The 22,031-nt window shown below is 25.9% G+C and overlaps 1 protein-coding gene across 1 annotated transcript; it reads left to right on the top strand.

Moving 5' to 3' along the window:
* Positions 1-1,969: 1,969 nt before the first annotated feature.
* On the top strand, positions 1,970-20,585 carry LOC122269329 (uncharacterized). The gene is made up of 6 exons (XM_087161446.1): positions 1,970-2,138; positions 2,358-2,599; positions 5,551-14,705; positions 14,983-15,262; positions 15,693-16,243; positions 17,444-20,585. The coding sequence occupies exons 5-6, from the start codon at positions 16,162-16,164 to the stop codon at positions 17,740-17,742; spliced, it is 381 nt and encodes a 126-aa protein (XP_087017572.1). The 5' UTR covers positions 1,970-2,138; positions 2,358-2,599; positions 5,551-14,705; positions 14,983-15,262; positions 15,693-16,161; the 3' UTR covers positions 17,743-20,585.
* The last annotated feature ends 1,446 nt before the right edge of the window (positions 20,586-22,031 follow it).

The raw sequence follows: 22,031 nt of genomic DNA, 5'->3' as shown, positions 1-22,031 counted from the left end.
AATTAACATAATTTTAAAAAAAATTGTAAAATTAACTCTTGCACAATTTAAAAAATAAATAAATGAATAAAACTTGATCACAAAATATATTTTCATTTTTGGTCTATTATCTTAAATTGAAGTAACCTTAGTGTTGATTCTCAATTTGCTGAAACAAAAACGTGTCTGACTAACATTGTTTTAAACATGTACTATTGTTTCTTTTTAACCTATAACAATGTCTTTCATTAAAGAACTTTCCCAAAGATTATATTTAAAATTTCAGGATTGCATTACTTGTAAGCAAGACATACCTCGACAGATACAAATCAAACAGTGTTCATGTGTTATTAGATCTAGCACCAATTTTTAAAAGAAAAGTTTTGTGAACAGACTTTTAGTTTACTTTTATTTCTGTCTGAAAGCTATTCATTGATCTATTTTTTATGTTTAGTTCATCACTTTTTACAATTGGTGCCCCCCGAAAAATTTGCTTTTTGATGGTGTAATAACCTACCAACAAATTATTAAATGATTAAGTTAATTTTAATTTTTTTTTTCATTTTTAGATTTGTTTACCAAGTCAAGAACCAAGTCTTTTGGCATTCTCAACTACTGTTCACTTTGTTCATATTCCACTCCACACAGAGGAAGCTTAAAGAACCATCTACTTACCCATACTGGGGAGCGTAAATTCACTTGCAATGTATGCCAAAAAGCTTTTGGCTTAAAAGGAAACCTCAAAACTCATATGTTAGTGCATTGTGAAAGCGCATTTTCTTGCTCCTTCTGTAACAAACGATTCAAGAGCAAAGCAAGCCTTCAATATCATGTACATAACTCTCATAGTTAATGTTTCGAAATTCTACTAGAACTGTATTCTGCCGTGCAAAAGAAAAATCGACGTAAACGACAAAAAATTCAAAATCGAGATATTTATATACTAGGTATCTTTGTACGATGAAATTCTATTTTATCGTTGATAGCATTATCAATAGAAAGAAAATAGTTGTTAAGTCAATTTTCTCAAAATCAATCGTGAAGCCCTAATGTTCTTTTTTCAATTGCACGGCAGTATTAGTTTGTTTTAATAAAGGTGGTTAAATAGCCTTCTATTATGGTATAAATTCTAACCATGTCTCAAAATTTATTTATTAAAAAAAATATTTTTATAAGAAGAAATATATTTTCAGAAAAATTCAAAGCAACTCGTTTTGAAATAACTTTTTGTTCCGAAAGCTATTTCATCGTACCGAAATTTTTCTGGGTCGTCAGTAGACTCTCAGTTATTTATATAGTTTAGTTACGTAAAAAATAAGTTATGTGACACTGAAAAATACTCTTTCAATATAAAAAAGAATAAAATCAGGTAGTAAAAACTGAAGGAATACGAAGTTTCTTTATACGATTTTCAATTTTTAGTCTTCTTTCCCTAAAAAGGGGGAAAAGACATAAACTGGTATTAATAATGAATATACTTCAGCTTCTGACTCTAAAGATTTCACTTTATACCCCCCATTTTTTTAATGTGCTTTTTTTTCTATTTCTGCTATTAAAGAATTGTATGGTTATATTTATTTCTAATCTGCTGTAATTTTACGTTAAAAAGAAAATCACTACAAGAAAGTGTTTAAAAAATACTAGCTTATCTATTTTAAGAAATAAATACAAAGAAGGAAAAAAATTGTAGAAAAATTTCGTTGTCAATATAGTCTTTACGAATTTAAAAATTTTAATAAAAAATGCTTCGCTGAAAATTGAGGGAGTGTCACAATTCGATTAGGCGGCAAAAGGAAAGAGCTTGTGCGGTATCGCTTTTCGTTATACTGTTTGTAAAGTACGTGTACCTCGTCGTTAAAATTATACAAATTATAAATAAACTGTAAACAGCCGAAGCATTTATAGCGCCATCTATAATTAAATCTTTATGTTGGAATTCAATGAAAGCTATAAGCAATGTTGCAGAAATCTCTGGTTCCTCCATTACAATGAAGTAAACTGAAATAAGAAAGAAAAAAATAATATTTGTGTACATTTGTAGTTAAACAGAAAATAATATTTTGTTTAATTTTTCAAAAATAATGCCTTTTTACTGTTAAGTTTATATTATAACTGCCGAAAAAGCTAATTCAGATTATATATGACAGCATTCATACCATGTACAGACGTGCCAACTTTTAATCCCTTCCATTATCATTTTTCCCAGTGGTATTAAAATGGAATTAAAACTTCAATTTTAAGCAAACTAATACGTTGTATTTGAAAAAAATTAAGTTGACAACCATGATAGTAACGCATATTAATATGTAAGCTTAATTTTTGTAAGAATAGTGGTGATCAAAATCATTTAAAAATTAAATTTATAAAAGAAAAAATAGTATGTATTTACTACCACTTTAAATATGAAAATAAAATCTCCCGCAAAATGCGGGAGAGTTGGCAGGTATGCATGTAGTTTTGTATTCAATTAAAATAATTCTTTAATTATGATTTGTTTTAATCAATCTAACATCGTTTTGCCAATTAATATTTCAATATTTCCTTCATAAAACCAAAATTTTAAATTTCTCTTTTTGCGAAAGAAAGTTATATTGGAAGTTCTTGCTTTCATATCAACAGTGTAGGTACTTTAGTTCAGAGGTGTTCGTTTCATCGTAATTGTTACAAAGTTGTTCACTGTTTAGAGTTAATAGTTATTAAGTGTAAATTTCTTTGCTCATGCATGAAAGAAATACTAGTGTGCTTGTGTACATTATTACATTTCTATAATGTATGGGATCTTGAAACATTAACTTGAAGACAATTAGGAAAAGTTCATCTTATTAATTTAGTGTTGATAATTTTTACCATGCATTAAAGTATACAATTCGACAACCAACTATAAAAAAAAGTTAAAAATGTAGTGAAAATTTTAAAATGTAATAGCATGGACAATTGTGATTGCTGTTTCCTGACTTAAGCACATTAAAAATATGTGTAGAAATTTTTTTTTCTATGAATAAATATATAATAAGTAAATGTAAGGAAACATTTAAAATAATATTTATTTGAAAATTAAATAAATATTTTTTAAAGAATCATGTCTAAATTTTGAAAAAAATATTATGGATTTTTACTTTTTCATTGCAAAAACATCTTTGAATCACTTATATTTTTATATTATTTTAAGTAAGACCATATTTTGTAAGCACATTCTTAGTAATTTCAAACCAAAATTCTTGTTTGTGATTTTAAAATTTATTTTTGCGTGCAATGGCAATAATTAAAAAAAGAGGATAGTAATGAGTCAGTTCTTGGACACAAACAGTTACGAGCCAGCAAACTTGTCTGCTTGCTTACAAACTGAAAAGTTTATTTGGTTTTTACCTGAAGAGAAAAGTGGAGATATTCTTTCCGTCTCTTTTTGTTGTAAATTTACAATTTTGTGTAGAATTCAAATGTTTGAAAACAAGCTTTTTATTTTTATACACAATATCTACCCTGTGCTGTACTAACAGTATTTTTTGTCACTTTCTAATCAGAATAGAAAATTATTTAAAATATAAATTTAGAAATTGAAAATTTCATAGGGGAATTTTAACCCCTTAACTGCCACGGGCATAAATTTACGTCTCGGCCAGACGATGCATTAATTGCCGCAGACGTATATATACGCTTTCCCAAAGTACAATGCTTTGCATTGCGCTGCTATAAATAGAACTACACCCCCTACTTCAGAATGCAGTAAAATGACCTTGAAAGTGTTTGCTTTGCGAATGTATTACTAATTTCGGAGGAGGGGGAATGGGAAAAGGATGTAATATGGAATAGTGATATCATATTAATCGCTTGCATGTCTCTATTTGAGGTTTATTCTTTTTTCGCTTTCGTTTCCCGTGTGTATTTGTGCTTTTTACTCTTTCCATCAACGTCTTCAAAGAAAAATGCATTGCAAAAATGTGCCGTTTGTTCAAGAAAAAAAAAATTTGTCGCGAATCCCGCTAACAGTGCAATGAATGTGATGTTGGTTTATGTGTCCAACCATGTTTCAGGATTTATCATACAACAGCTAAGTTTTAACATCTTTTATATTGTATTTTTATTCTTTAATTTAAATTATGTATTTTCTTTCTTTCCTTTTTCTCTTCTTGTAAAAGTAAACTGTTTTTAAATTGCAACACGTGCATCATTTTCCTCCACCTAAACACCACATAAGAAAGTGCACTTGAGCGAAAAACAGTGGCACTGGGGAGTGAATCACGTAAATACAGTTAAGGGGTTAAGTAGGACCATATTCAGTAAGAATGTTCCCTAAGTCTATGAATTGTATTTTATTGTTCTTTAAGATGAAATTAAAATTAAAAGACTTTAACCCTAAAAGAAGTGAAAAACTTTACTGTTCTGTAAAGAAGATTGTTCTTTAGAACCTGGAAGTTATATTTTATTCTACTTGTGCTCCTATAGTGTTTATTGACTCTTTTTGTGCTTGGGACAGCAATTACACAAAAGTTGGGGACATATATATAATGATGTGTAGAGCAAAATATGCACACAAAAATTTTTTTAAATATTGATTGTACATATTCAAGTAGACAGTCATAATATATCAGATTATGCAGGCATTTATCTCATTAACATTTCTATAATATAGTAAGTTACTTAATTTCAGAAATATGTGCTGGAGGCAAAGGACAATGTCGATTTTTTACCTAATATATATACAGTAGGGAACCAATTATCCGGAACGGTCGGGACCATCGCTATTCCGGATAACTGGTTTTTCCGGTTTTCTGAATTGCTACAAAAAGCCGTTTTTTTTATTGTTAAACCCAACTAAAAAAAAAAAATATTTGGAAATAATCTTAAAAATAAAAAAAAACGATGAAGTAATACACTAATAATTATTTCCAAAATGATGGTAAGGTAAACATCTTTAAAAAAAGAAAGAAAAATCGTAAAATCTTATGAGGAAAGAAAATTTTTTTTTTTTAAAATGGCGAGAAAATTTAGCGAATTTTGTTCCGGTTTTTTGGTTTTCCGGTTTTCTGATTTCCGGGTGACGGGTTCTGTACTGTGTATGTATGTGTATATATATATATATATATATATATATATATAATATATATATATAATTAAAGTATTATTTAAATACCAATTTTTTTCTTTTGCATGTTTTTTTTCCTACTCTTTGTGAGTATTTTAAGCAAAACATACCATTAAATATTGGAAATAAATATTTTAATGGAAATATTACTTATGGAAGTAAGGGTTAAAGAATCCAGAAATTTACACACATCGTAATATTTGATGTTTTTAAGGAATTTTTAATATCACATTGCATCAGTAAATTAAATATACTTTTTTAATGCAATGTTTCAAAGCATAATTTCTGCCTTTTTCTTAGCCATTTGTATATTTTTAAAATTTACAACAAATATGCATCTATAATACGGAGCAAAATTTTCACTCCCCACCTCCCTATTGGCGATTAAATATTTAATGCTTGTGAGAAATTTTTTTTTTTGTGAAATGAAAATTTTTTTTTGAAACTATCATTTTTCCCGAGTAAAAGTTAGTGTTTACTCGTTATAGATCAGGACTACAGAAACTCTTTGAAGCCTGAAACTTTGCTTAGAATTTTTATGAATGGACACTCCTTAAGAACCAGCAGAATGAAAATGAAGTGATTCCCTATGCCGACATACTCTGAGAGTATCCATAATTACTAATGTACAATTCCACCATTACAGACGTAACATTTGTAAACTTTATATGATATAACATAGTTAAAAATCATCAAGTACTTTTTATGTTTTTTGTAGGACTAACTCATGGAGTCTTTTATTTTCATTCTTTGCAGATGACTGTATTCAATTTTGAAAGAGTAAACTTATTATGAGATTTTTGTTCTTAAAATTGTTTTAGGTGGTTTATTGCAGTTATATTTTAATATTCAAGTTATAGAAAGTATATAAATATTGATCTAAAAGATTATTATTAAATTTTTTTGTTGTTGTTGCACGAATTGTTTATATTATTGATGTTATATATTTTTTTCTCTGTATTTTCTTATTGTTTCTCTAATAGTTTCTATTTTTAATGTATTTTCAATTTTTTGAAATAAAATTGCTTCTGCGAAGTAAGAAACATTATGAAATAAAAGGTTTTTTAACAAAAATTGCCCCACTTATCTGTGGACTCGTTAAAATTTCTGGAAATATAGTTAATATTTTTATTTATGATAAATGTCAGTCAACATATTACTAATGAAGACTATTCTACTTACAAATAGTGCAGCTTGCCTTTAGTCAAGTATAGAGCTACAATACAAATTAAAAAGTATATCCCTATACTCGTAAATTAATGTGTATCTTTTACTAGGTTTCTTAACTGTAATTTACTTGACTTAAATTTAAGTTTGATGTAGTAAATAAGCATTGCTCACACTATTTTACTTTTCTTTCACTTGACTTAAGAAAAAAAATTATTTCCTTTATTGTTGATTAAATAATAATAATAGAGTAAATTGAAATTGAATGTAAAAAGGTGCTTTTGTTGTTTTTTACCATTCCGTCAAATAATTTTCGTGGAAAGTAAGAGGAAAAAGATTTAGATTTATATAGACAGGAATTTTGTATGGAATTAACTGTCCATACAAAATAAAACTTAAATTCATCCTAATAATTAACTTATTAAAGTTTTATGACCTCTTTTTATATTAAAACCACTTTAATAATTATTGTTTTAAAAAATACATTAAAAATACTAATACCTTCTACGTAGGAATATATTTGAAAATGCTGGTACATTTTTTTTTTACTCTTCATTACTGCAATCATTAAAATAATTTTTATGAAAAAATATTTCTCTCAGATTGCATTAAAGTTTACTAGTACCGAAATATAAAAAATAATATTTTAATCAAAATACTGAAAAAAGTTTCCAACATCCCTCTTTCAAAAAATAATAATAATTTTTTTTTTTTACTGTAAAGATGTATTATATAAATTACTTTCATCTTTAAATCTCTTAGCAACATTTATTTTTAAAGTTATTTAAATGAAAAAAAATTTAAGTCTTTTCAAATTGGTACCTCCACATTTTGGCAATTTAAATTACCCTGTAGATATGATAGCATTAATACAAGAGTTGTCGATCTAAGCATACCTAAAAGTTGCCTATCTTTATTTTTTTTTTAAAACTTTTTTTTCTTCTTTCATTTGCAACATTTATGATGCCTAAAAATGTTCTCCAACCTAATGTTTTTCTTGCAAAAAAGCTAATATTTCTCCTTATTTAATGAAACAAATGTATAATGTGGTTAATTTCTATAAGAACTTATACAAATGGGAATTGCTTGAATAAAATAATGTTTCTTTGATTCATTATTGTTTTGAGAGAAGAATTGATAAGTTTTGTTTTGATCAGCTGTTATTTTTAATTCATGTGTAACTATCAGGTACTGAAAACATGTGTAACTGCAAAAATACTGCCAGATGAATATATTTGTATGATTTTTCTCATTGTTTTTTTTTTTTCTTTTTAGTGATAAAAAGAAATATTAAGGAGAAACACAAGTGCTCTTTCTGTACTTTTTCTTCCAACTATGAAACAAATCTGAATTTGCATATGTCAAGAAATCATAATATTTTTATGTACTCATGCAGCATTTGTTCACGGTCATTTAATGATAAATATAACCTCAAGGTTCACATGAGACTGCATTCTGGGGAAAAACCTTATCAATGTAGAATTTGTGGTGAAAAATTTGCACAGCACTCTGCATTATCTTACCATAAAATCAAGCATTTTAAAGAAGGATACTTATAATTTATAGCTTTTTTTGTTTCTTATTTCATTTTTATTTAGGCCTAAATTATAGATTTTTAATCAAGCATTCTTAGGGTTTCATGCTACCATTTTAATCGGTGACCCAATTATGCACACAAAGCAGAATCTTGCTTTCTTGACCTGGTGCTAGTCAAATCAAAAATTCTCTTCATTTTTGTATATTTTTCTTAAAATTTTGAAGGTTTCTGAATAAAAGTCTCTCAATTAAAGTAAATTTTTTTACTGAGCAGGGATCTGTTTAGAAGAAATTTGGGTCCGTTAACAGACCCTTCACAAAATATTTTAACTTAAAAACTGACCCTTCACAAATTTGTTTATCTTCATTATTGTTTTGTTAATTAAATAAACCCTTCCCAGGGCAGAAAACAAAAAAGATGGATGTAAACGAATTAAGTTTCGTCTTCGGCAGACGATTCTTCCATTATTCGTCCAAAATGAATATTCTGCGGTCAGCAGTATAGGCTAAATACCAAATATTTGTATGTTGCATTTCTAATTTAGAAGCAGCAATTGCTGTTTATTTTTGAAATTTTTTTTTTAATTATAATTTTACAGTGCTGAGCATGTTCTTGTATCTCTTTACAGTTTAAAAACTCCTTAAAAAAGTTTTTTGCAATAACCGGACCATATTTGCACAAATTCGCAAAAGCAGGACCCTGGTTGAAAGAATGTGCTTAATTTTTTCACAATTTCATGAAAACCGGACCTTTCACAAAATGTCTGGACAGACCCCTGCTAAATCTATTGCTTATTTATGCTTTAAAATGAGTATTACTAAGTAATGAAGTAAATCTCATTTATATTAATCAGTTTAAGGCTTTCTTTTCTCTTTTTTTTATTTTTAATATTCTATTTAGAATTTTTTTATTTTTAAGAACTCTTTTTTTAAGATTTAATAAAGATTATGTTATGTTTATCTAAAATTGATTCAATATCTATCTCTATTCAAAATTTTCAGTTTAATATCATAAACATAATTTTTCCATTTAAAGTAAATCATAAATGGAAAATATTATTAAGAAAATATATAGCAGTTTATTAAAATTTATGATTGCTAGTACAGTGTTTGTATTTTATGGACTATGAAAATTCTGTGTCAAATATATTTTAGATACTATACAATGGTTAAGATGAAATTAATAATTTGTAGAATCTCTTTTTTTCTCTCCTCTTTTTACGTTGGCAACTGCGTAAGTGTAGCTCATATATATTGTATAATGTTCAAGTTGCTTTTATGATTGAGAAAGCTGTTTGGATTCATGTCAAATTATGTATATTTGTATAAAGTGTTCTTATTTCTCTGTTCCAAGAGAAGAAAAAAAGGATTTTAAAGAAAAAAATAAGTATTAAATAGTACTTACTTATAGAGAAAGTCTATAACATAGGCTTTACTTCAATCTATCAAATGTTTGTTTTATTATGTTGAAGCAAAATAAATTTTTCTCTGATGCTTGGAATTAAATTTGAATTAATTTTACAATTGTTGAAAAGTATTTTTTGTTATATTATGCTTCAAAATCTTTTTCACTGAGTAAAAAAAAATTGATTCTTATTATAAATTATAATCCAGCTTTTATGTAAATTTTCTTATGAAATGCAGGGTGCGTACAGACTCCTTATACTCCTTTTAAATAAAAAAAGTCTCCAAGGAATACTTTGAACTACTTAGAATTAGTCCTTAGAAACTCCTTAGCTTAGTGTGTTGCATAGATGAACTAAGTCCACTGATGAATTTGCTGTCCAAGCAGGGAAACTAAATGATATGACTTAGCTGTCAAAATCTAATAGTTTAAGTAAAACTTTAAAAGAAACGAAAAATTAAATTGCAGGAGTTAGAAGAAAAAAATAACAGCAAATAATTTCAATTTTACATGTTACAAGCAAATTTAATCAATAATTTTCTGAGATTTTTTTTTCTCCATAAAATGCCTTAGATTTTCTTATGTATTCAAATTTAAAAATATAAGATTGGTAGGGTTTTACGTTAATCTTTAAGCATCTGTACTTAAACAAGATTTATTAAAATATTTGAAACTGGAAAATGTAATTTATGTGTAAAAGTGATAACTTTATTTATTTTTCTTGATGAAATTTGACAAAGTCAAAATTTATTTCAAAAAAGCTGGAAAAAAATATGCAAAATATATATTTTTGCAAGTTCCTTAAAATAACTTCTTTTTAATTAAAAAAAAAAACTATCTAGTTATCTTTTACACAAAGTTTTTAAATTTTTGATAAGTCCTTAAAATTTTGAACTCCTTGGATTTCTTCTGATCTCTGTATGAACCCTGATAAAATGTTTTTCAATTATATGGAGAAAAGATTAATGGTAAAACATGTAATGCATGCACATGATACGATCAAATTGTGGGAACAATCTAATCTATCGAAAAATAGACTTCTAATTATACAAGTATTTATAGTAGGATTAAAAACTAAAAAATTATGAAAAGTATATATACATATACAGTTAAGCCTCAATATCAAATACTACAATCAATACAAATACAATCAAATACAAAACAAATACAATCAATCACTAAAAATTTTGTGGCATCAAACTTCAGGCTTGCAATATTCAAATAATTTTATCAAAATATTATACTAATTTAGTCAAAATCATTACTGTACTAAAATTTTAAAGTTTCTATAAAATGCATTTACTTTGAGGGGAAAAAATGCAGTTACTACAAACAATATTAATATTTTTCTTCTTTATTTCATTCTAAGTATTGTTGAAATCAATCAATTTTGCCATTTTCTTCGACTGATATATGTCTCCCTAATCACCTTATAGCGCACTGCAACTGCTTTTTCATAACTATCAATTTTTGAATTAATTAAAATAACCATTTTTTTCCCTTCATGTTATCGATGCACATATATCTTAAATATTTACTTCTCTGGGATTGGTTTATTCAAGAAACTTCTTTCAAAACATAGCAATCTGTTTTTCAGTTTTCAGAAATAATTCTTAAAATTTTTAGAAAAGAAAAAAAAAAGTATAAAGAGTTAAAGATTAGGAAATTTTTTTTAATTCTTCAAGAAATTAGAATGATTATTTTTTTTTTTTTGAATGAAAAATATCTTTTTTACTTATTTAGTGTATTTAATTTTGAATAAACAAAATGATATAGTATATTTCTTTTTCAGATTACCTTATCCAATCAAAGCTAATGGATGGCGTGACAATTTTTTTCTGTTCTCTATGTACTTATACAACTCCTTATAAATGGAACTTGAAGACTCACATGTTGACTCACACCAAAGAACGTAAATTCTCATGTCCAATTTGTCATAAATTTTTTAGTTTGAAGGGAAATCTTAAGACACATATGGCAATTCATGCGAGAGAACAATTATGAAAAGGAACAAAGTTTTTGTTTTCTACTTTACATATTTTGTATATTTTTTTAAAGGAATTGATGTTTTTTAAAATTTTGTTTCGCAATTTTATGTCGAAGTGGCTCAGTTGATTTCTTATATTTGTTCTGTGTTGGTGGAATTATAAACAATGATTTTATGCAGCTTAGCTCATAATCATGCAATTCTAGTGTATGGTCACAAACAAAATATCTGCCCATATAAAATTTCTGAAACTATCACTAAGCATGTTTTATTTAGGTTTGGCAGCTCTTTGACTCGTAAATTTGTGATATTATTTTTTTACTTAAAACATTTGACACCTCTAAGTTTTTATTTTCTTACAAGCTGCTGTTATTAAATAGCTACTGTATCTACAGTAAAATAATTTTACTGTTAAATAATTTTTAATGTTTTATAAGGTATCTTATTACTGTTCATTTTATAGTTCATTTTTCAACAATATACCTTAAAAATTTTTAATTTTCTGGTTGAAATGTACCTCATTATACGAGGAATATAATAATTAATCTAAGAAAAAACATTTTACACACAACCAAAAATAACTTTATAAATTGACCTCTTATATTTATATATTTCAGCAATTACTCTTTTTTTTCCTCTCAGTATTTATATTAAAGTCAACTTTATTTCAATGAAATATTTTGAACAAAATAAAAAATTTGCTTTCATAATAAAGTACTATAATTATAAATTTTAATGATGAACATCTTTGATCAAACCTAATGTAACTTTAATGACACTTATTATTTACTTTTGCATTTAAAATTGATGCTAATATTAATACCACAAGGCATAGTAAAATTTAACCATCTTAATATTAATATTTTATGATCTTTTATATAGCTTTACTATCTCTAAAAATTGTTCTATTGTTAATTTTTGCTACTTGTATGGCCATTGCATAAAAAGAAATATTTCAAATGATTATAATTCTTTCATAAAACTAGCGTAAAAAGTGATTATCAAAAATATCTTTGATAGATTTGAGTTCTCACCTAAAATCAATTAGCTCTTTGTCTCAACCACTGACCTTATTTTCTAGAAATCATTCTATATTTTAAGAAATTCTAATAATTTAGTTAATTACATTTTCTTTCAAAATGTTTAAAAATTATTTTTTTCTATGTCATGTAACATGCAATAGAGTTCTCATCCTATCACTATCTCATCTTGTTTTCTCTCATCTCCCAACTATTATTGGCTATGATTTTTGATCTTGTTATGTTCTCCAACCCTATTGGTCAATCTTTTTATTATCTTGTGTTAACTTGTTTAGGATTTCTTCTGCATCTCTGTTTCTCTTTTTCATCTTGTGTTTTGTTACTGAAAAAGGTGTTTCATTGTAGTACTGAAGCGATTGTATGTCTATTTATATGATATTTGTGCTCTAACAGTTTGAAAAATCATTTGATGTTTAATAAACAAGCAGATAAAGTTTGTTTTTGCGACCAACTTATGACTTGATCCCTAGGTAACTGTATTTAATTGAAATCCTTTGAATCTTTATAATTGTATCTCAGCACATAAAATATAATATATAATCATTTATTAGATCAAAAAAAATTTATGATTTTTTTTAAAAATATGTATTGTTGATGTTTGATTAGTATAAAAATTCAATACACATGTTCTCTCATGGGAATTATATACATTTTAAACTCATTTGTCATCACATTATTTTGTCTTGATCCTTGATGTTTTCTATATCCTATAATGTTTTCTTTTTCTTTAGGTTTTAGCAAATTGGTCAATACTACACATACCTCTATGAAGGGAAAACTGTATAATTGTTTGCTGTGTCCTTACAAATCACCATTTTCTTGGAATCTGAAAAAGCATGTGTTAGTTCATACTGGAGAACGACCTCACTTTTGTAGCATCTGTAAAAAATCTTTTTCACAAAAAGAAAATCTTAAAGCACATTTGATTAGAAAGCACTCAATTTTTTTGTAGTAAATTTGCATAAATTTTGTTTCATAATTTACAGCAAACAACCCAAATTTATTTTTTTCAACAATCGACTAAAAAAAGTGCCAACAAGTATTAAAAGGGAAATAAATTAGTCAAAGATTTCGACTATTTTTTAAATATTTTAAAAAGTGCTTGTCATTTTTGACCCAAAGTATTTAAATATCATGTCATGCATTTTTTTAAAAAATTTTTTCCTATTACTTGAAAGTTGCAAATAACAAAGCTTAGGTGATTGAGAGCTTTTTTACCCAAACAGCATTGAAACACGTCTTAGGATAACAATTTTCAAGCATGATATCATATTGCTTAGTTATTAGTCAAGAATAAGAAAGATCTGAATATTTCCAAAAATATAATAGTCAAAACGCTAGATTGGACATTGAATAAATAATGTATAATTTATAGAAACGTTCATTCGCTTTTCCTAAAATTTATATAATTAATCAGAGGTAAAAATATTTTATTTGAGAAATTTCATTTTATCTTTCCCATCATTTTTATAAACTTGGTCAATATCATGGTATATAACAATTCTTGCAGTGCTGAATTCGCATATCTTGAAGTGTTTATATAAGTAAAGTAAGTCTTAAAATTCCTGACATAAATCTAAGTTAAAATTTCATTTTTTATAACATGCTTGTTTTACTCATATATCTATATTTTTTACTACATCTTGTTATATTTAGGTAGAATTCAGTATTAAAAAAAACTAGAAAATATCATTAAGCAAAATTGTCCTATGCAGTTGTTCTGTAACTTAAAAGCTTAGATTGTATACGACGTCAAAAAGTTGTTTTTGTTGTAATCATAAACATATTTTTTTATTCTTCATAATTTTCTTCTATTCAAAATCCGTACGAGGATGTGTAGTATTTTGCCACATTTTTGTTGTTTTAATTTCATACTACTAAAAAGTAGATTATTACTAGGTACCAGAGAAAAAATAGTGACTAAGTGCTATCTTAGTTTAGTTTATTATAATTGCACTTTTGTTTTGAACCGCTTTCCATAACTATATAGAACTGTTTATCAAATAATTTTTTGTATGCACAAACAGAAATGTTTATGAAGTTAGTTTCAGAATATAAGTCCATATATCGGCCATGTAATTTTTGAGTGAAAACTTGATTTCAACTGTTTCATTTCATTATTTTTTGTGTGCTAGCAAATTAAATTTCAAATATTTATAAAAAAAAAATTTTGGCATTAATACTTTTTAAATTGTTTTTTTATTTTTTTATTTGCTTTTGTTATGGTTAACTATTTTTTGTCAAATTGACATAACAAATCCTGGAAAATTATCTTAATTAAATTTTCTTTATTTGTATATGTTCCTTAAAAAATTTATTAAGGAAAAGATGTGCTTTAAATATGTGAAAAACTTAAAACTGTATCTTGTAGAAAACTATAAAAACTCATCCTTCAAAATCAAAACATTGCCTGGGCATGACAGCCTAGAGTGAGCCTTGGCCCCCTAAAAATTTCGCTATAAAGTTCTCTTTGTTACCAGATCTTGCTGGTCATTCTATAAATCAGGGGTCTGTCTAGATTTTTCTGAAAGGTACCTATTTTGTGAAAATTTTGGCATAATTTGTGAAAAATTATATTAAAAAGTCAACACAAAAACATGGTAAAAATATAGATTTATCGTTTCTTAAGGGATACAAAAATAACATTTTAAGAAAAAGTATTTTGTGAAACTACCGTTTTTCCTAAAGTTGAATTTGTGAAACTACCGTCTCACCTAAAATTGAATTTGTGAAGGCACCGCTAAACGGTAGTAAATTCGGCCTGGACAGATCCCTGTAAATGTAGAAAGTTAAATATCTGACCTCCATTATCTGTACTTTTTCTCATTCCTTTAAACAATTGCTGAACATCCTTAGTCTTTTTTTTTTTCTAAATATTTTGTTAAATTTTTCACAGGATCCATTAATTATCTTTGTTTTTATTTTAGTCTCTGTATCATAGAAGTAATTATATTTTAAATGATTTGTTTATCACTTTAATTACTTATTAAAAACAATAAAGTTGTTCTGAAAGAAGTACATTTGTTTTATAGTTGCATTATTTGTGAATTTGAGTTTCTTATACAGTAGGGAACTGATTATCCGGAACGATCGGGACCATCGATATTCCGGATAACTGATTTTTCCGGTTTTCTGAATCGCTACAAAAAGCCGTTTTTTTAATAGTTAACCCAACTAAAAAAAATTTTTTTAAATAATCTTAAAAAAAAAGAAAGAACGATGAAGTAATACACTAATGATTATTTCCAAAATTATGGTAAGGTAAACATCTTTCAAAAAAGAATGAAAAATCCTAAAATCTTATGAGGAAAAAAAAATTTTTTTTTTTAAATGGCGGAAAAACTAATTGAATTTCGTTCCGGTTTTTTAGTTTTCTGATTTCCGGATAACGGGTTCTGTACTGTACTTGCAACTTATTTGTCCTGACAATATTCTCTTTGAAATATCAATTAGTGTGCATTTTTAACAATTCTCTTGACTTTTAATATCAATGAGATATTTTATGACCTATTCATGGAAATATCTCAAAGTTATCTTTATAATAAATGTCTAAAAGTGGTTATTTTTCTAATTTTGTTTTACTATAACAAGATTGAAAAGCTTAAATAAAAAGTTTCAATAATTTATAACTGACATAAAGCCTCTCATTCATAATTCCAGTATTTAAAAAAATAGGGTTTTAATCAATGTTTATTTAAAAAAAACTTCTATGGTTAATAAATTTATAATATTATACCTTATTTATACCTTTTAAGGATAATATTCTAAATTTACGTAAAAGCATATCCAATTAACATGAATGTGTTGTATTTGAAGAAGGTTTTGAACTAATAATTCAATTTAAGAATGTGACAGAATTTGTTATAGATTGGAAGCAATTATAATTCCTTTATAATATTTAGTGTTCACTTAAGTTTTCTAAAATTTACTAAGAAATGTTCAAACATTTATCTGTTACTTTTCTATGAAATTAAAATATCCTAATTTTGCATCTAAAAATTATTTCTCTTTTAGTGTATGTGTTACTGTCACTAAACCCAATCCAGGTAATAAAAGAACTTTCAAGAAATTGTTATTCCATTGTATTATAGTTGTAATTCATAGTGTTTTTTTTTTTTTTTTATGTTTTTGGATAATAAATTAACAGAATGCTTCATTTCATACTTCAGTTGACTTTTTTTCCCTGCTATGAAAGTCTTTTTTTCTTTTCTTTTGATCATAAAGTTTGTTCCTTACTAAAAAGAAATAATAAAAAGTAAATAAATGAATGAAGAAATCAATTAAATGAAAAACAGCTCTCATTCAGCTAAATTTGGGTTTCTTATTTAGTTTTTATTATATGTTTGAGTAGACTGGCTAATATTAGAGAATTTAGTGTTAAATATATATATATATATATATATATATATATATATATATATATATATATATATATATATATATATATATATATATATATATATATATATATATATATATATATATATATATATATATATATATATATATATATATATATATATATATATATATTGGTATTTTACTGAATTTAGGGTCAGCTTTAAAAATTATAGGCATGGAAGGAAGAAGTTAATAAATATTTTTTCCTATTCAAAACTGTTTTTAAGACTTGGCAGAGATAAAGTTCTGAACATACAAGCTTGCCTTTTTCCATAACATTTAAAGCTCAAAATTGTGATTATTTCAAAATATCACTATGTAATCATAAATTATAAATTTCACTATTTTGGTGATTTTATTATTATTATTCCTCTTCTAGTTAAATGCACAATGCTAAAGCACTAATGTAAATGTTAAAGCTTAAGTACATAGTGTGTGTACACTAAAATAATGAAATAAACTTTTAAATATGTGTTAATCTTAAAGGTAACTTTTGCAAGTTTGTGACTTAGAGATTAGAGATATTGATGATATTCTCCCATATTACTCTTCAACTGGTGTTCATTTTCCTAACTTGTCTTGTCATAGCTACATAGCAATTTAATTTGTATCTTTAAAAGAAAAATAATTTACCTTAAGTTTGATCTCCTTACAAATTTTTTGTTAAAATTGTTTACTGTGTCTTAAATTCTTTGAAATTTGTGTTATCTAGTCTTTTATAAAATTTACTTGACATATTTAACTATATTGATATATAATTTATATTCTTCATATCTTTTAATAAGTTATCTACATTTTAACCTGCCTAATCTTTGTTTCTTTTTTTCTGTTTTTTCTTGTTCTAGACCCTTCACTTTCACCAAACAGATCTAGAATGGAATGCCAAATCTATTCTTGCACTCATTGTCTGTACACAACTCCATATAAAGGGAATTTAAAAGTACATATGGTGGTTCACACGAAAGCTCGTCCCTATGTTTGTAATGTGTGCAATAAGTCCTTTTCCCAAAAAGGAAATTTGAAAGTTCACATGCGTTTGCATACTGGTGAACATCCCTATCAGTGTGACATATGCAAAGAATCATTCAAACAAAGAACTGCTCTTATTTTTCACCATGTCCATAATCATAATAAAAATGATTAACAATTTTTAAAAAAAAAAATTTAATAAAAATTTCCATTCTGATTATGTTTTGAAATTGCTAGACTTATAATTTTTTTTTTTAAGTAATCCATTCCAAAACCTTTTTTTTTATCGATGTGTTTTAAAAATGTAGTTAAAATATTTTGTTAGTTTTTTTTTCATAACAGATGATTTTTTTTTTCATAACAGATTTTTTTTCCTAGCATCTAAAAATTTGTGCTTTAGGTACATCTGAATGAGGCATAACACCGTCTTATTTTGAATGATTTTAAATAATTTTATATTTTGTAACTGGAATAAGTTCTGAAATCTTTTTTAATCATATCCTATAAAAGAAGTTTAGTTAATCTTTGTAAATATTCGGAATATATGTTCTTATTTTAAACACAAAGCTAGTCTACGGTCATTGCAGATAATGTAGTTGCGAAGTTTTAGCACTGGTATGACCTGAATGTTTGCTTAAAAGAAATAGTTCTCCAATAAAAATTTTCACATAGCATAAATTCAGTAGCTATCAAAAATGTTACTTCCTAAGAAATATATTCTTAAGATCTTCGAATGTTTACGTAAAATTTATATGGGTGTTATCATTCTTACATGGCTAAGCAACTGTTTTTCAGGGCTCTTATCTTTTAGCTGCCAAAGCAGGATTGCCTCAGAATTTTGATTCATGTTAGATGTACATGGGCATCTCTTGAGCTGGTACCTTTCTGTCCAACCTTCCACCGAAAACTCAACCACAACAGATTTACATGCATTTTGCAACATATACTTACATGCCAGTTGCATAACCTGTACGATTAAACTCGGGGGGCCCCATATTTTTATCTGAGCTGTGAGTGATGCCCTAACTGACTCTACCACCGGAACACCCTATTCAGGTAGATATGTTTTTGTATGAAGCTAAAACTGACATATACTTACAACCCTGGTAGCAAAAACCCTCCAGCACGGCAGGGAATTTTGCAGATTATTACACCATCTGCAGATTATTATAGCATCTGCAGACTTTTCATCTTTGTTTTCTTTTTAGTTTTTAAGAAGCAAGCAGACGTGGGGAAATTTCTGAGGTTCTATTTTAAAACTATTTTTAAAAAAATTGAGATTACCTCAGAAAAACAAAAAGCAAAGAAATTTTTTCTCTTGATAAAAAATCTAACTGTATAGACATTTATTACCTTTTTTTAGTATTGCATGTAATTCTATTTGAATTTAAACAACAAAAATTTTTATGCCTAATTTTTAAGAACCTTTTATGTTGACAAATTTTGCTTCATGTATGCTAGATGAAGCTGAATTTTTACAATAATCTTTTCTCTTACTGCAATGTGGTGGTAGACAAATTTGAATTAAAACTGCAGATTCACTCCGTAAATTCTGCTACTAAGCTTAGAACAAATTTCTTTCATACAGTTTGAGAGGTTGCAATAATTTACCGACTCATTTATAGTTAAAATAACATATCTACCTAACACTAAATATGTAGAAATTGAATAATATCTTTCTTTGTGAGTAGATTATTTTTGATTGCTACTGTTTTATTTACTTCATAGCAAGCAATGTATATATTTATTGATAGTCAAAGTAGCTATTTACTTTTATGTTTAACCATTTTTATTTTCTGGTCATTATAGAAGTCTTATTTTGTTAGCTTTATTTACGTCATAGATTATATTTTTGAATATTTTATATATATTTACTACAGTTCATATTAGTCATTGAGTTCCATATTTTGATTAAGAGTTATGAAAACTTTTTGAAGTTTTCTAAATTTGTAATTTTATATGTGGTAAAACTTTTATTGATATTTAATATCATTTTCTGTGTTTTTCTAATTTGTTATTTTACTTCACATGCTATTTCTTATCAATTAATTTAAAGTGATGGATTTACTTTTGTACTTCTTCTCTATTTATATTGTAAGTTTTTAAGACATAAAATCATGAAATAATAGTACAATCAATGTATTACAATTTATGCATTTAGTAGAATTTGTTTAGTGATTGAGAATTGATTAGATCTAGGAGAGCTGTTGTTGCATTTTACCATCTGCTTTTTTTATGGCAACTTAACTTAATTGAGCGATCAGTGACTTTTAAATGTTAGATTTTAGAGCAAATGCATTGAATGTGCTTTTCATTTATTTTTTTTTTGTAACAAAAATGTATAGTTCATTTATAAAATGAAAACTGGGAATTGAAAAAAAAAATGGCAAGATGTGTTTGATTAAAATGCCTGTCTTTAATTAAAATGTCTGCCTCAATTTTATGAAGCGAAATTTGAAATTTTATCTAAACAAAGTATTTATTTTCTGCTTTAAACCTCATTTAAAATTTTGAAAATTTTAATTTGCTGTTCTCACCCCCCCCCCCCAAAAAAAAATTATCCCCATTTTCTTTGGCAAAAATAAAATCTAATTCAACTTTATAAAAAATATATCTTTTAAGTTCTTTCATTTTCTAGTAATATTCAACAGTAAATTTTGAAAACTAGTTTTAAGTTCAATTTTGCATGCAAATTTATATATTAAACATTAAAATAGTAAAAAGCATCTGCTGTTATATAGTTTGTAAGCTTTACTATTTATAAACATGAAGTGTTAATTACTGTGTTTAATTGAATTCAAGTATCTAAGCTTGCATAATTTTATCTTACTTGATTTTAAATTTGGCATTCTTAAAAAAAAAGTAGAAACAAAACTCCCAGAGTTCTGCTCTTGTATCTAGTTTATACGAATAAATTTTATGAATTTTTATTCTCTCTCTTGTCTTGAGAATACTTGAATTCTATTTATTTCAATTTCACACTGCATTTCTTATTGATCCAAAAGTGATTCACAAAAACTTGCATTTATTGATGTAAGATTGAAAAAAAAAATGATTATAGATCAGTATTATCTAATAAAATTTGTATAATGCTATTGTCCCTCATTCATAGTATCAATCTTTGTACTTTTTCAATGATTTTTTATAAATATTTTACATAAAAATTTGAAGGTAATGAAATTTTATATAAACAAATTTTTTTGTATAGATTGCATTCTTATCATGCTTTCTGATGCAAATTTGAAAGAAATTTTAAAGTATTGTACTGCGCTTTACTGTAATACTTCAAAAGTGTCTAAATAAAACTTTTAAAATTATTAGAATGTATCTATTTATTGTTTCTGCTTTTTCTTTCTGATATTTTTTGTGTTTCAATAAATATTTTTGATAAAATAAAAATCAGGTTTGCCAATTGTCTCTACATTAAGTTTTAACATATTGACTTGGAAAATGTTTCTTAATAAAAATATTTTTTAAGAAGATGTTGCAAAGATTGTGTTTATAAGAAGAAAAAATCTGAATAATTAGACTAACCATTTCAAAATTACATAGTGACAGTAATAATTCAGGTAACTGTGTAACTAATTATTTTACATAAAAAAAAAAATTGAATACCATTATTAAGCCTCATATTCATATGAGATATTATTTTGAAAAAATAGTTCACATTTATATATATTTTTTTTCATGTCATAAATTCTTTATTCTAATAAATCAAAGCGCGAGCAAATATTTACAGTAATTTTTATGCACATTTTCTGCGTTGAATACCAGTGTTAGTTTTTCATTTACATTAAATCAAACCAAGACTCTCCTCAGAAAATGTTGAGGTGCGGTTTCGATTATTAAAATTTTTCGAGATGTTTAAATGCTGTCATTTTTACCTATGCATGTTTATATTGGTCGATTTTTTTCTTTTCTTTTTTTTTGTATAAAATAAGTTATAAAGGAATTATTCTTTATGGTGATTTCTGAATTTAGTAAATAAATTGAGATTTATCAAGCAAGCTTCAAATATTTCATTCAAAAGAAAAGTTGTTGAATAAACTTTATTATTTTTGATAAAATTCTTTATTAGATGTTTTTTCTTTCCTTGTAATTTTTTGTTAAGTTTTGAAAAGATTAATTTATATAAATGTTGATTCCTAAAACTTATTGTAGTTATTGTAACCATTTTTTACTCAGATACCAACTATATTGTAATAAAACGTTGTTCTATTATTTATTTATTACTCATTTACACTTTATTATAATATACTTATAACTTATAATGATAAATATTTTATTTACTTTGTATCACAATAACGTTGATAAAAAATATTTCATTTTTTGAAATATACTTTTTAATTTGTTAATTAATTTAATTTTTCTATGTTATTAATTTCAAGCTCAAAGTTTTAAAGTGATGTATCATTTAGAAAGTATTAAACTAATGTATCATAAAGTAATGTATCATTTGTATTG

This window comes from Parasteatoda tepidariorum, chromosome 4, assembly GCF_982258835.1.
Source record: "Parasteatoda tepidariorum strain Cologne lab strain chromosome 4, Ptep-v5.0, whole genome shotgun sequence".
Classification (NCBI taxonomy): Eukaryota; Metazoa; Arthropoda; class Arachnida; order Araneae; family Theridiidae; genus Parasteatoda; species Parasteatoda tepidariorum.
Note: the sequence above shows the minus strand (reverse complement) of the source record. Positions and strands in the feature narration are given on the sequence as shown.

What these genes read in the sequence shown, in the direction of transcription:
- LOC122269329 (XM_087161446.1), top strand. Translation starts at nt 16,162, where the DNA reads ATGAAATTAAAATATCCTAATTTTGCATCTAAAAATTATTTCTCTTTT. An exon ending in TGTCACTAAACCCAATCCAG is followed by an intron (nt 16,244 to 17,443) that starts GTAATAAAAGAA and finishes TTCTTGTTCTAG; the next exon opens with ACCCTTCACTTTCACCAAAC.